This window comes from Stegodyphus dumicola, chromosome 4 (genome assembly GCF_044657685.1).
Source record: "Stegodyphus dumicola isolate Sdum_Otavi_A_Nest chromosome 4, ASM4465768v1".
In the NCBI taxonomy this organism is placed as follows: Eukaryota; Metazoa; Arthropoda; class Arachnida; order Araneae; family Eresidae; genus Stegodyphus; species Stegodyphus dumicola.
The window spans coordinates 108,246,961-108,262,992 of NC_140771.1; the positions used below are offsets into that span (position 1 = coordinate 108,246,961).

General features: G+C 31.3%; 1 protein-coding gene across 2 annotated transcripts in view; it reads left to right on the forward strand.

Moving 5' to 3' along the window:
- The window catches only part of Sgf11 (SAGA associated factor 11kDa), a 110,175-nt gene that overhangs the window by 54,077 nt on the left and 40,066 nt on the right, over positions 1-16,032 (forward strand). For both annotated transcript variants that reach the window (XM_085815326.1, XM_035370860.2), the window contains 3 exons: positions 2,978-3,101; positions 9,339-9,406; positions 9,695-9,760. In XM_085815326.1, coding sequence (XP_085671452.1) covers positions 2,978-3,101; positions 9,339-9,406; positions 9,695-9,760 — 258 coding nt within the window. The remainder of the gene's footprint in view (positions 1-2,977; positions 3,102-9,338; positions 9,407-9,694; positions 9,761-16,032) is intronic.

Consider the following 16,032-nt stretch of genomic DNA (forward strand, 5'->3'; position numbering starts at 1 on the left):
ATAATACAGACTTCTTGTTGCCAAGAGTGAAACATGGCGGGGGTTCTGTTATGGTTTGGGCAGCCATATCGTGGTTCTCTGCTAGCCCCATGATAACTGTGTCAGGGCACATGACTGCCAAGACTTATGTGAACATTTTGGCCAATCAAGTTCATCCCATGGTACAAACTTTGTTTCCCGATGGTGATGGTGTCTTCCGAGACGACAAAGACCCTGTTCACACAGCTCACATTGTCCAGGACTGGTTTTCTGATTACGAGGATGAGTTGTCCCATCTCCCCTGGCCACCACAGTCACCAGACCTGAATATTATCAAACCTTTGTGGTCTACATTGGAACGGAAAGTGCATTCTCGTTATCCACCGCCAACATCGTTATCTGAACTTGCCACCGTTTTGCAGGAAGAATGGTATAATATTCCCTTGGCAAACATACAGGAACTTTATTAATCCATTCCGAGAAGACTGCAAGCTGTTTTGGATGCCAACGGGTTTCCTACACCATATTAAGCAAAGAAACATGTTTTTTTAAAGGTGTTTCCATATTTTTGTCCAACCCCTGTATCTTCCATCAGTATCTCTAGAATGCATAGATTTAAAGTGCTCTTCACAAGTTTTCTCATCACGAGTTAAGGAGCTTATTGCAGATACCTTGTCTAGTTCCCAAAATTTATTTAACAATTTATCACTGATTATGTTGAATGTTATTAACCTGAACAACTAAATTTTTCTCACATGAAGAAACCCTGCTTGCAGTTAGCCATCCTAATTGAGACCAAACAGCAAACAGCTTTCTGTCTCCCAGTGAAAGTGTCTGACCTTTAAGCATTGAAAGTACTATATCCACACCAAGAAGAATATAAAGTTTTGTAAAAGGTTGGATCCACTAAGGTAAGATCAGTAAACTGTTCTGAAGTAGAAAAATCCAAATTAACATGCAGAAGCTGACCCATTATTTTCTTGACAACGTAGGCAGATGTACCAAAAAGGATGTAATTAAACCTAATTTGAGAAACACCTTTTGTATGAGTGTTTGATCTACCCAAACATGAAATTATCACATTTGTTTTCTTTTTTGACAAACTCAAACTTTTTAGACAATTGCTTTTCATTAAAGAAGCTTGGCTGCCTGAATCCAAAAGAGTATGACAAGTAGAAATTCTGTTGGAGGAATTTGTTACATTCACTAGAGCCGTGCATAGAGCACCTGAATATCAGTTCCCAAATCTGAGAAACAAGGAGTAATGGAATTTGAAATAATTTCACAATTTGCATTAAAGTCACTAGTAGTAATTTTAAATTTGGAAGGTGCAAATACTCTAGCATCCACAGAAAAACCTCTTGGATTAATTGTGCTCCTTGTTGGAGGATCAGTATTGCCTTCAGTGGTGTCGTCAAAATGCAATAATGTGATGGGTTCTCTTACATTTGTGGTATCTATAAGAACTCTGCTGGTTGATTTAAGGTGAAATTATATTAAACAAATGAAGCAAATATTTTTCAATTTTACAAAACGTAAGTCTTTTTTTTTTTTTTTTTTTTTTTTTTTTTTTAGACAGCTTGAGAAATGCATCACATTTAGTCAATGCATGACTTCCATGGCAGTAAACACACTGTGATTGAAAACCCAAAACACCTAGTGTAACCCGCTTAGAAAAGGGCTTTTTGAATCTGTATTGTTAGTAATTAACAATCTAGCATGTTTTGAAAGAAACTGCAATAATTCACTCAGGGAAGGAATTTTATCATCTGTAATTGACCTCTCCCATAAGCCTCTTGTACCTATATCTATTTAATTCTAAGTTAAATCTATTTCTTCTAACATTTAAGCTAGAAAGATCCAATTGATTTATTTCATCGAGGGTTTTGTTCTTTAAACGTGTGATTGAAGATTTAAGTGCTCTCCTTTTTTTTAAAAGTTTTGGAACTCTTTATTATGAATATAGAATAAACTCAAAAACACGAAATTGCATTAAATGAATAATGAATGTAAGCCAATTAAATGCATGAAATCATATAAAATGAATTATGAGATATAAATCAATTACATGCACAAATAGCATTAATGAAATTATGAACTCACCACAACTTGAAAAATTCACAGTAGAAAACTAGCTCACTACAAGTTGAAAGGAATCACATTAGAATGTGAACTCGCCATACCTTGAAAGAATCACAGTAGAATTTAATCAAGCGAAACGGAACTAAGTGAAATTTGTTGAATAACACCACATAATAAATTGAAAATTCACACATGCATAGGTTCTCCTGCTCTGACAAACCAATAAATAATGTAGAACTTTTGTCATCAAGTAAAACTTCAAGTGGACTGCATTCATGGAAACATATTTATTGAATAATGAAAGAACAGTGAAAACTAAAAGATTATCACCAAGGCAATGGACGATCACCAAAGCAACAAACGATCTTTTTCTATTCTCGCATATAGCTCAAGCAAATTAATTTGCATCTACCTGTGGTTGCCATCTAGTTTTGAAAATGTGGCCTAAACAGGTAATAAAGAGTTTAAAATGGATATATCAAGCATTTTATAGCTTTGCCATCCTATCACATTCTGACAGTTATATTTTTAATATAAATATGTATGTATACACACACATACATATATATATTCTTTTTCAAGAAACAAATGGTTCGGGCCTTCATAGAAAAGAAATTGTAATTTTTCATTTAAGCTCCCACGTTTCCTATTCTTTTAGTAATTGTATGTGTATATATAGAGAGAGAGAAATTAGTAAAGTAGACAAAGGTGCATTTTATAAAAATTATGAAAGAACTAACAAGTTAAGTTTTAGTCATGTATATATATGAGTGTGTTAAGGCTTTTTCTGAAATAAAAGCCATGATCACACTGTAATTGTTTAATGTCATGTTGCCTAATTGAAATTATAATAAAAATTTTTTTAATGATATGGCTTACTTTCTGCTTTCATATAATTTTCCTGATGCACCTGCAGCAATTAACAATACTGATACCATATGTCCATTCTGCCAGAGAACAGTTGAAGCAAGTGGTTATCCTCGTCACTATAAAAAGTGTTCTGGAGTGGGAAGACAAAGTTCTAGGCGTGCAACGAAATCGTAAGTGATTTTCTTTTATTTATTATGATGTGTATTTTATGCAAACTTTCTTTTGCTGGCAAATGTAGTTTCTATGCATTTATGAATGAGAAATTTGATAAATTTTGCTCTTTGTAATACATGAACAATTAAAAAAAAAAAAAAAAAACTGTTGACACTTTTGGCCTTGAATAAGTGCTTTAAAAGCATTTTATTAGTTCATATATATATATATATCAAAATGAAAATGTCAAAACGAAAAGAAATACAATTTTGTTCCAGAAATATGAAGGTCTAGCCGTTTCTCTCCTGTTAAAAGTTACCAAATTGAATAAACGCAAATTAAGGAAACTTTCAGAAACAGAATCGTTAAATGAAAATTTTGTAAAATTGCAGAACATTTTGCTATCTGACGTATCTAAAATTTTTCACCTCTTCTGCTGCTGCACCAGTTGCCCAGGCTCTGATTGCAGTGTTATATTTCTTTTAATCTGTTGATATTTTTTGTATTCCTAATTTTCACTCATCATGTGCATCTGACTTTTTCTTCATGAAAGCTTTAGCCAAACAAAAAGTTGTACAATGATCCACTGCTTGATCACTACAAATTTGAGGCAATAATGTGAAATTTTTTCTCCTGTAATCATTTATTTTTAAAGTCTGAGTATCCTCTGTTTTACAGACTCCATTTCAAACTCTATTTGAGATTTATTTTCTGTGTACAGGTTAGGTAATCCAATGGAAAGTTGTACTAAGTAACCATTAGGCTGACAATAATTTATTTTAAAATTTCTTTAGATTTATGTTACTTCAAAATTCAAGATGAAACAGTAAGTCATTTGATCGCCTTCATGAATCCAACTGTTTGAATATGGTGAATCAGTGCACCCATTTAGCAAGAGCTTAGGAACTAAACTATTGTGCAGACGTCTGCCATGTTACGAAAGGCCTCCACACTGAACATGTGTGCATGTCCATAGAAATGTGAAGAGTTACATGTTCATGTTATTTTTGAATTTGTGAAGTAAATAATTATAGTAGTGACAGGTATGTTTTCTTTCTGTAACATTAGTTTTGATCTGTGATTCATTTGAAATACAGCTCAAAATTAAACAGCTAGGTTGAAGAGTTTGGCTGGTAAACAGATGGAATATATGCTCGGCGAAGCATTTATATAGCCCGGCAGGAACTACTAGATATATTAGCAATAGTTTATATACGTCCAGAATTATCACAATGATTCAAGAGGTGGTTTGGAGAATTTTCAGTGATGTGCATGAACTTTGTTATCTATGTCCACAATTATCAGGACAATTCGAGGCATAATTTTAAGAATTTTTAATTATGCGCTTGAACTTTGTTATCTATGTCCCAGATTATCGGGATGATTCGAGAGATAATTTTGAGAATTTTCAGTGTTGCCCATGAACTTTGTTATCTATGTCCAAAATTATCAGGACAATTTGAGAGATAGTTTCAAAAAATTTCAATGATGTGCAGTGTACTGATTACTAAAAAATTTTGGCAGATTCCGTTGGATGCCATGTTGAAATACTATATCAGTCAGGGCCATCATCACAGATACTGATTATTCAAATACAAAAAATTGCAATCATATTCTTTTTTTAGTGAATTCTCCTCTACTGGGCAACAGTAAAAGTAGTTATTCCAAAGTTTAGGGGAAAATATTTAAAGATTTTGTAGGTTATGATCCAAAGATATGAATGAACTCAGTGTGTTGGTCCTTATGTTAATTGTGTGGAGAAACAAAATTACGTTTTATGCCTAAAGCCTGAACAAGTTAATAGCTTATTTTTAAATAAATATTTTTTTCTCAAATAAGTTTCTTGTAATATATATATTATTTACTTATATATATTGTAATGTATTTTGTGGTAATTTACAAAACAGACAATCTTCTTAATAGAACATAAATTTTATTTCTTGTTCACGGTGATAGACAAATTTTATACAATTCTTAAGTGGCAAAATTTTTATACTACTCCTAGCTGGTAAAAATCTACAGAATTCTAATCTTTTAAAATGATATCTCACGTTGCTGAGTAACGGTTTAATACAAATATGGCATTGCCACTTCAACAATAATTATATTTATTTATTAAATAACAAAATATTACAACCTCTCCCCCCTCCAGATAAACTTTAATTTATAAAAATATAAATTTACTTTTTTTTTTTTTTTTCAAAACAACAATATCAGCACAATACAGAATTGAAATACAAGATATAACATAATAAGATACACTGAGGAAGAGAGGAAGGAACAAAATATTTTTTATCTATATAGAGAAACAAATTATTTAATCAGGCCAGGGAGTACGACTTAATGCGTCTACACTTTTATGGTTTCTACCACTTCGATGAACGATCGTGTAATTGTAGGGTTGTAGTACTAGTGCCCATCTCATAAATTGTGGATTTAGACTCACATTATTTTTGAACCAAACTAAGGGATTATGATCGGTCATGATGAGGAATTTAGTATGCCCGTCTAAATAACATTGAAGTTTCTTTACAGCAAATATTATGGCGGCGCATTCCTTTTCTGTGGTAGAGTACTTTTTTTCAGTTTCTGTAAACTTCTTACTGAGGTATAATACTGGATGTTCATTGTCTCGTTCATCTTTTTGAGCTAAAATGACACCCATACCAGAGTCTGAAACATCAATTTGCAAAATAAACTCCTTATTGAAATCAGGTGATTGTGACAGAGGCTTTTGTGGCTGTTTTGCTTCTTCAACAACTAGCTCTTGTCTGTTTAATTTCTTTAAAAACTTCTCCTTGACTTGCATCTCAACTCCTGAACTTGGCAGTTCATCTAGAGCCTTTAAGTGAGAATCATTTAATTTTCTCAGTTCTTTCTTGTCAGATAGTTTTTGCTCTTTGCGAGATGAACCTTTGTTCTTATCTGCTGCTTGCACTCTCATTGAATGTGGCAACTTTGAGTATCCTTTATCATCTTTGTGCCTCTTTGCTAAGTTTTCTGACGTGTGCGTAGATTCTGAACGTATTTTTAATTTCTTAGCTTTAGAAGCACCTTCATGAGTTCTTTTGTCAGAAATCGTTTATCTGCTGTTAACAAACTGTCAAACACATCTTTGCTTTTTGGAGAAGAAGGAACTGGGGAACTTGTAGGAGAATACTCACACACACTATCCACAGAAGATGAATCAGCAGGTAAATAAGGTGAGTCAACTTCCATATCAATAACTTCAGTTTTCTCGTCAGGAGATGAATGCTTAGATTGCGTGTCTGATTTCTGTGAAGCATTGACAGAGGCTTGACTCTTAGGAGGGTGCGTATTGACCAAATTATTCTGAGTTTTAGCACTATTATTTGTTTGGTTCTGCATCAAAGTTGTGAAGTTCTGCATTTGATCCCTATATTTTTCAGAAATAACAATTAATTCCCTTTCATTTCCAATTTTATTTATTTTCCTTTTCACCAACAATCCGTTTTCTTTTACTTTAAAATCATTTGTCTTGCTGGAATTTTCATTTTTAGCTTCGTTAAGCAATGACGCTAGATCTCTGCTTTGATGCTGAGATTCAATTAATTCCTTTGAATTAACATTAATCACTTTCTTAAGTTCCTTGTCTTCCTCATCAGCTTGAGGTAAAATATCTTCGTCAGTTTCAATAAACTTCAGTTCTTCTAGTTTCTCCATTTCAATTTCTCTGCTTCGATCATCTTCATGAGATCTTTTTACTTGAGATCGTGTCAAAACCACATTTATTTTTTCTAAATTTAAGAATGATTTATTTTTGAACAATTGTGCAGTTTTGTTACCCAGTACATATCTTCCGGGATCATTTATAACAACAGCTGCCTTTGTCTTTATATGACCAAGTTCGCAATTAATTTCAACTTCCGCTAATGGTAGACACACTAAATGGTCATTTAAAAGATATTGTACCCAGACATGTTCTCCAGTCATTCTTGCGTTATCAATGTATTTTCGAGAAATAACATCAACGATGGCTCCTGTGTCTCGAAGAATAGGCATTTCATGCCCATTAACTAAACCGTTAATTGTATATGTCTCTAACAAATCATCATTCGAAGATACGCAATTTACCTTTTCATTTGGTTTTAAGCAAGGACACTGAGGCTCAAAATGTTCGTATGATCCACACTCGAAACAACGTGGTGGATATCTTTTGTCATATAAATTTTCTTGGTTCTTTTTTTGAAATTGACTTCTTTGTTGGTGATCTTTCTGGTATTTTGAATCGTCCCATTTATCAGAATACTTAAAATGAGGCGGATGCTCTATTTTTTTCACAAAATTATCATAACGCGGTTTAAATGATCCTCTGTTAATTTTCTCAGTCTGATTGACAGAAAATTTCGGTTTTATTGTTTTTCTCACATCTTCAAAATCTTCAATTTTCTTAACTATTTCAGTTGGTGAAATGATGGTTGTCCATTGATCCATAAAATGTTCTTTGAAATCAGGAGAGGTACACTTTTTTATTTGATCAACCAGCATGAGATCTTTTAGCTGTTCAAAAGTTTTAATGTTTAATCCGTTAAGCCATCCTTCTAAGTAATTCTTTAATTCATAGTAGAAATCATACCAAGTACTTTCAGTAGATTTTTGGTGTTTATTAAATAGTTGTCGAAATTTTTCCGCACTCAATTTAAATCGTTGTAACAGTAAAGTTTTTACATATTCATACTGTTTTGCGTCCTCTTCTGGTTCTCTAGCAATAAGCTGAACAATGTCGGGAGGCAGCAATGAAATAAGTTGAGTCACTTGATTTTCAGCAGGTATATTCATTATTTTAGCTTGACGCTCAAATAACACCATAAATAAACTTATTTCTTCTTCTTTAGGGTTGAAACGTGGCATGACATCATGAATTCTGATTTTTAAAGGCTGCTCAGGTAACTGCGTAGTTTCTACCGGCTGTGCTGTTGCAGCCATTGCTTCCAACTGAAGTTTCTGTAGCTCAAAGGCTCTAATTCGCTCTTCTCTTTCACGCTCTTCTTTTCTTTCTCTTTCTTCCCTTTTGCGTTCTTCTCTTCTTTCTTCTCTTTCACGTTCTTTTTCTCTTTCTTCCCTTTCGCGTTCTTTTTCTCTTTCTTCTCTTTCGCATTCTTTTTCTCTTTTTTGTCTTTCACTTTCTTCCTTTCTTTCCCTTTCTTCTCTAATTGCAGCCAGTAGTTCTTGAGTAAACTCCTCATCATAACCGGGACTTTCAGTAATCAGTTTATGCAACTGAGCAATCTTAAATTCAGGTTTCACAGTTAAACCTAACTCTTCTGCTAGTACTTTTAAATCCTGTTTTTTACTCCTAGCTAAGAATGACATGTTGACACAAGTTACTTTTAATAGGTTTCCTTTTGAAATTCAATCTAAAAGCTCGTACTTGTATTAAAAATATATAATTTCTGGCGAGACTTAATTTCTCAAATACGAAATTCACACTAACCAATTGGAGAGAATTATTTAAACAACTTTGCCAGGTTGGCACAAAATACTATAATACTGCGTCGGGTTGACTTTTTAACTCACTATTCACAAGCTGCGTTAGCTATAACTATATAGACACCTTTGCCAGTTAGGCAATTACCCACGTCAATTTGACAATTTTACTATCTATCTCCATGCTTCGTTGGTCAAAAACAATTTTTGCCAGTTTGGCAATTCAACTTTTAGAATTGATATGTGGTACAATCAATTCTAAAAGTACAATACATATTCTACATAACTATCATTGAAATTAATTCCTAATCTACTGGAAACTTTGTGACTCTGTTTTGATAAAAGCATTAATTAATAACAAACTATGATAAAAAACATGAGTGTTTTTATTTTTGCCCATTATTAAATTTTCACTCCATTGTATAAGTTACTTAAAGTTAAAATTTATTATATTGTTTATCTCTGAAAAGAAAGATGTATTTTGAAAGAAATCTGAATCTCTGAAAAGAAAGATGTACATATGTGAAAAGAAAGATTCCCTGTAAGTGTGCAGCATTTCTGTGAAACTGATAATTACCTGGTTATGCACATCCCTTGTAAGTCAAAACATTTGCTTAAAAGTTAGTTATGCAAAGGAAGCTCTCATGTTTGGAGGAGGGGGTAAATATTTAGCATTGAATAAAGTAGTTCTAGAAAATATTACAAAGCATTAGGCATGTAATATTTCATTTGCAGTGCTAAAAGGGAAGCTTCTATCTTTCTTATGTTGTCTAAAACTTTCTAATTTGAAATGTTCTTATGTTTAGAGATCCAAATTATTTTGTTGATGATGACAGCGAGGAAAATGATAGTGATTCTAGCAGTACAAAGAGAAGTAAGTATTTTGAGGTTTAAAATTGCTTAGTTTTGTGTTTTGTTTCTTATAATCAACATATTTACATTACTACTTTATTCAAATACTACTTTATTTGTATTAGTTTTACATACACAAACACATATATAAAATTATGTTTATTATACAAATAATATAAATTTTTTATATTTTTATAAAACGTATTAGTTTTTGCTACATTATAAAGCATATTTCCCTCCTCTTTTAAGTATCTAGTGTAGTCTTAATATTTCCAAGATTTTTCTGAATTTGTTTCTCTTTTATTTCTAGAAGCAAAACGAAAACAAGGAAAAAGTAACAATGCTCGAAGAGGCACTAAAATACACAGAAAAGATAGTAAGCTTTTCTTATAATATATGAAGCATGTAAAATTCCACCAGAAATTCAAATTTTCCATTTAAATGTAACTGACAGAAATTTTATTCTGTTCATAATTCGTATTAATGTTGTCGTATTACTCAATTCACTGATTATTCTAGTTGCTATAAAACACTGATACTTAATATTAAAGCTTTGTGAATGTCATTTAAGAAATCATTAGAATATTATTTGATGATGGAATCAATGTCAGTATTTAAATGAAGGTATAATAAATATAGGTATTTTAATCTATTTTCTTTAGGATGATGAAGTGTAGTAATAAGAATACCAAAAATAATTATCCAACTTTTTGCCTCCTTTTTACTTCCATCCAACATTTTGTTCTAATGTCTTTTTCTATGATAATAACCTTTGAGACCAAATTTGAGAAATAACTGACAAAATAAGCAAAATGATCATGGCCAAAATTTCCATTAGCATAATGGAATTTTTTTTGTTAGCGCAACAGCATATTAATTACTGAAAGTGTTATAAAAATCCAAAATATAAAATTATCTAATTTTCAGGAAAATTAGATAATTTCTACTTGAAGATTATGTAATGTTTCCCCTCAAAGCCCCTAACCAAGCAGATATAAATTTATTTATTCTTACTTACTTTTCTAATGTATTAATCCTTTGCCTAGTTTAAGTACTTTTTGCCCCGTTCTGAAATTCAGCCTGTTTGGAGGTTCAAATTGAGAAGAAATTATAAAGTTTAGTAATAAGAATACCAAACATAATTATGCAACTTTTTGCCTCCTTTTTATTTCCATCCAACATTTTGTTCTAATGCACATAAACTGTATAGAAATACAGCAAATTTCTTTAAACTGGACAATTTCTTTAAACTGGATAGTTGGGTCTTTGTTAAAGCCATATTATGTTGTTCTTTTTCTTCTTTATTTCATCACTTTGTTCATCAAATTTTTCAGAAATGAATCATTCTGAGTATGAAAAAAAACTATGTAAATTATTCCATTTGTTTGAAAGGTAATAAAAATTTGTGCTCACTCTGTCTTACTGTTCCATAAAGATGGATCTTTCATAGTTTATAATGATCTCTCTGTTATCAACAGTTAATTATGCTACTTTATGTATCAGTTATAAAATAACGGTTTTTGAATCAAATAAATAACAAATAAAAAATTTCTAGAATCTAAGAATAAACTAATTATTATTATTATTATTATTATTATTATTTTTTTTTGCAAAAATCATGAAAAGTTTCAATAATCCTAAAAGCACTTTTACATTAAATATTTTACATTTAAGAGATAATGATTTATGAAAATATAGAATATAAGACAGAAATATGCCACATCTAAAAGAATGCAAAATAGGAAATTCTATTGTTAAGGAAGCAGTGGTGTAACTAAAACTCTTAAGCCCCTATGCAAACAATTTTCTTGCCCCCTCCAAAAAAATCCAGTATTAAAAAAAAAAAAAAAAAAAAAAAAAAAAAGAAAGAAAGAAAGAAAGAAAAAAAAGAAAAAAGAAAGAAAACAGAAAACAAGAAAGAAAATTTGAAAGGTTTTAAATTTCAACGGTCAACCAAAAGGGTTTGTTAAAGTTTTTTACCCTGAGCATGCAGTCTACCAGTCTGCTGTTATACTCATTCCTGCTAACCGTAGCTTTCCCCCCTTTTTTCCTTTTGTATGTGTGTGTCTTTTTAGCTTTATTATTAAGCATCGTTTTCTTCGCAATTACGCCACATACAGTTCAACACCAAAATCACAATTTTTTTTTTTTTTTAAAGCTGAATAGCAGCATATGTTTAGAACTCTAGATGCAGTGTTAAGTTTTGGCATACATTTTTACAGTCTTTTCAGTTTTTGCCCAGTTCTTTATATCAGTATCCAGTTTTCTTAGTAAGATGGCTCACAATTTTTTTTTTGATAATTAAGTTTTTATATACTAAATTTGTTTATTAAGTATCACGTTCATCTAAGTTACGCACTAACTTGCGCCATATAAAACTCAGTTCAACAGCAAAATCACAGTATATTTAAAGGTAGCATATTTATATTCGCTATATTATTTTTTTTTAAACTAGCCACTCGTAAGACCAGCCGCATAATATAGTTATCATAAAAAAGAAGAATGATTTTAATGAGTCAGCTAATATAATTTCATAAAAAATACTGAATACTTCTAATTAAACATGTCATGATTTTAAACATGTTTACTTAAATAAATCATATCAGAAAGTAGTAAAAAACTTTCTCAAGAACTGCGCTTGTTGCTTTTAAAATGCTTAGTTTATTATTCAGTAACCTTCCAGATTAAATATGAAAATATCTTAGGCTTTTCTGAATAGCAACATGGTGACGCGTGGAAGACAAAAGAGTTTTACTTCTAGCAGCGGCAACAGATTGCTTTTACAGAGACGACTTTGTTAATTAAAACTGAGAAATAAATAAATATCTTACATAATTTCACATGTTTGGTTGAAGGACTATGTTTTTAAAAAATTAATGGCTCTAGGTACCGTTGTTTTCTTAAAATGCAAGAAACATACTTAATGCAAAAAACTTCATTATTTAATTTCTTTAAAAATAATGCTGGGCGATAATATTTGACGGCAACAATTTGATAAGGGATATGCTGTTTATAGTGAACCAAAGCAAAGCGTATTATGCTGTAAACTGTAAGAATCATTCACATTTATGAATTTAATTTGAAGTTTAATACTAGGACTGATTTTTGGAGTGGGTTAATGGAAATGCCAGTAACAGATTAAATATATGAACAGAATTAAACTCTCGAAATTATACGTTTTGAAAATTGAGAGTCCTTATATTTGAAAATAAAATATAAAGGCCCTTATAGGTGCTTACTTTTTCTTTAAAGCCTTTATTTTTTTGTTTTTAGTACTTATTTTTTGCTTTTAGTGTATTTTTTTAATGAACACGCATTTTTCCCCCCGTACCAAACCGAAACTAAATAAACAACTTTTCTTCCTTATATGGAACGTCAGATAGGGAATCATACTCCCGGAAATAGCTTTCCCCCCTTTTCTCTGCATTAACGTAACCTATGGTGCGCACGAGAGTACAGACAGGTGCACATCATTCTATTGGTCAAAGAATTGCAAAAACCGTAGAAAATTCCGGTACATTCGGTATTCTTTTCCTCCCACCCAAATACCACACACATTTGAATTTCTATCAAAATAATAAATAAATTATATAATAAAATAATAATTAAAATAATTTTAATAATTTGCATTCTCGTTCCACGTGGTCAGTTCATATTCATGTTTATTATGATCATTATGCTTATATTATGAGCATATGTATGAATATTTATAATAGTATAGTTGCAGTAGCTGCTGAAGTGTAGATAAACTTCTAAAAATGGGTGTATTTTTACACAGATTAGCTTTGTAAGGAATAATATTCGGAATGGCTTAAATAAAAAGAAAGTAATCGAATAGTCAAAATAATTTCATTTTTTTTTTCTTTTTGCCAATACATTATACATTACGGAGGTTGGGGCATTCTCCCCTTTCACCGCAAAATCTCTAATATTGAAGCAGCGGACTTTTTTTTTTTTTTTTTTTTTTTTTGTCACTGTCCAATCTGGATTGAGGACTAAAAGTTTCGCGGTCTACCCAACCCAAGCGAAGAATGATTCTATTCCGAAAATTTGACGCAGTCTGTTCAAAATTAGAATCAAAAACATCCCAGATTAGTCTCTTTCTTTTCCTTTATTTAGTTCTTTATTCTCTGAATACCGGCAGCTGTTGATTCCGATTCCGATTGCATAATATCACGTATGGAAGAATTACGCCGCACATATTGCGCAATAACGTTTGCGGTTTTTTGCAGAGATAATTAATTTTGATCTTCAGTCTGAGATTTATTTATGAACACTTAAAAGAGTTTTACTGTGCTTTCTAAGCAGAATATTTCTCAGTTCCGTTGGTCTATTTTTAAATGATGCACAGATCAAAATGTCAAAATCATTTATTTAGCCGAAAAATCTAAAAAACGGCTACAATCTCTCCCCCCTTCCTCTCTTTCCAGTTACGCTCGGCTATACGGAATATTCGGCAATTTCTGAGTATGCTAGTTAGTTAAGCTTTTACTGTTAAAGGATGACTGCATAAAGCAATTTCCCGTCTCCTGATTTCAGAAACGTTCCTTTTTTTTTTACTTAAATTACACTGCTTGGAATATATGTTAAGGGAAAACTGTTATGCTATGAAAATTTAGAAAATGTTCAGAATTTTGATTTAAGTTAAATTATTTAAATATTAATATGAGTGGGAAAATGTATTTATTATTAGGTGCCAAGCAAATACAATCAATATGGCTTATTATTATTTATTTTCTATATTTTGAACTGAAATTTCATCATTAAATCTTGTAATATAGTTTAGTTCTGCATAGTTTTTTTTTTTCTCTCATTGTAAATTTTTAATTTAAAAAAAAAAAGTTAATTGTTTTCCATGATTGAGGTAATGCTCATTCTCTTAATAAATATTGCATTGTTCATATTTTAAATTGCAAGTCTAATTTTTCTTTTAAGGTTATGCAGTTGTATATAATGTAATTAGACAGGTGCTTATTTTTTTTCTTAAAATGTGCTTATAGGTGCTTATTTTTTTAACTAAAATGTGACTATGAACCCTGTTTATAGGAAACTTTTAGGTAATATTCTTATTTGGCCTATATTATTGTATGAAAAGTTTCCATTGGGTTTCTGCATCTCTCAAGAAAACGCTCATTGTTTATGTAAAATAGCTGATTGTTTTCTGTTCGCTTTATATTTTCGCTGATTTGGAAAGTGAATATATAAATAGTTAGATTTTAAGAAAAACATGCTAAAAATGTTAACACAGTGAATGCTTGTTATAACGGTTGCTCTATTGCAATGAACAATATGAAACACCTACAATTGATGACAGTCTAATTTAGGTAAATTTCGCAATAACTATCATTCGTTATAACATATCTTTTCTTCTGTGCGATGTAAAAAGTTCAAATATATTTACATATCAATAGCTTATGAATCATATTGAATAAGATTTTCTTATGAGTTTAAAAAATAATAAAGCAATGAGAGGCCTTTGATATTTTTTCCTCAATTTATATACACAAAAAGATATTTTTATGAGATCATGAGATATAGTAAATAAATGAATTATATAACCAAGTGTTAAAACACGAACTGATGTGTAAAATCTACAATGCCCAAAAGAAGTAGTCATTTTTCCCTTGGCCAACTGACACTTTTCTTATATGACAACATCTGACATGTGGCTGAAGTATAAAATCACTTCCTGAAACTAGAATTTCCGCGAATTCTAGTGGACTTCAGGGGCCTGACTTCCTGTATCGAATTCGAGAGGTCCGTAGTTCGATTTCGGGCAGGGGCAAGTCTCCTTCTTCCAAAAAATGCTTAATGTCTCTACGACTTGAAAGCTATCCTCCAGAGGGGAATCAAAACTAAAGCATACAGCCTCTTTTTTTGGGGGGAGGGGGTATTCAGTGCAACACTGAATTCAGCTGTTATATCTGCTTGCAAGGACCACATATACTATATACACATACATATAAAATGTAGTTCAGCAGGACATTCAAGGGCTCCTTTATGCCTTTGGGCCCCTATGCGACGACATTACGTCATTCCTTGCATACCCTTATTTACGCCACTGTAAGAAAGGTATTTGTGAAACTGTTAAAATATGTTTGCTCTAAAAATGTTTTAGTAGATATGTTTTAAAGACATAGGCATTTGTTACAAGACTTGAGAATGGAGATAAATTCAAATCTTGAGATAGTTGACAAATTTTTAATTAAAAAATGAATTTGCATTAATTAACTATTATGATGAAAGTGCTAATGTAAATGGTGCAGCTGTTTTTTACTGGGCACTAGTAAATTAAAAACAGATGAATTTGGTTTTGGTAATACATGTTATGTCAGAAAAACAAGATTTAAATTTTTCAAGACAAATCATTCCTTTTTAACCCTCTGAGCGGTACGTGTTTTTGGATCTGTCATGAAAACCTGTATTTAAAAAGCCTCTATTAACTAAATATGTATATTTGCCTATTTTAGTTTCTATTTTCATAAATTTGTATTCCTCAAGATGGTATTTGTATTATTGATGAAAGTAAGAAAACAAAATGTCTTAAATTATAAGCTAATATATAACAAGTGACAAAAAATCTCATGACTGGATAAAGCTGATCATGGCACTCAGAGGGTTAAAGATATGCAATATGCAGTATGAGAA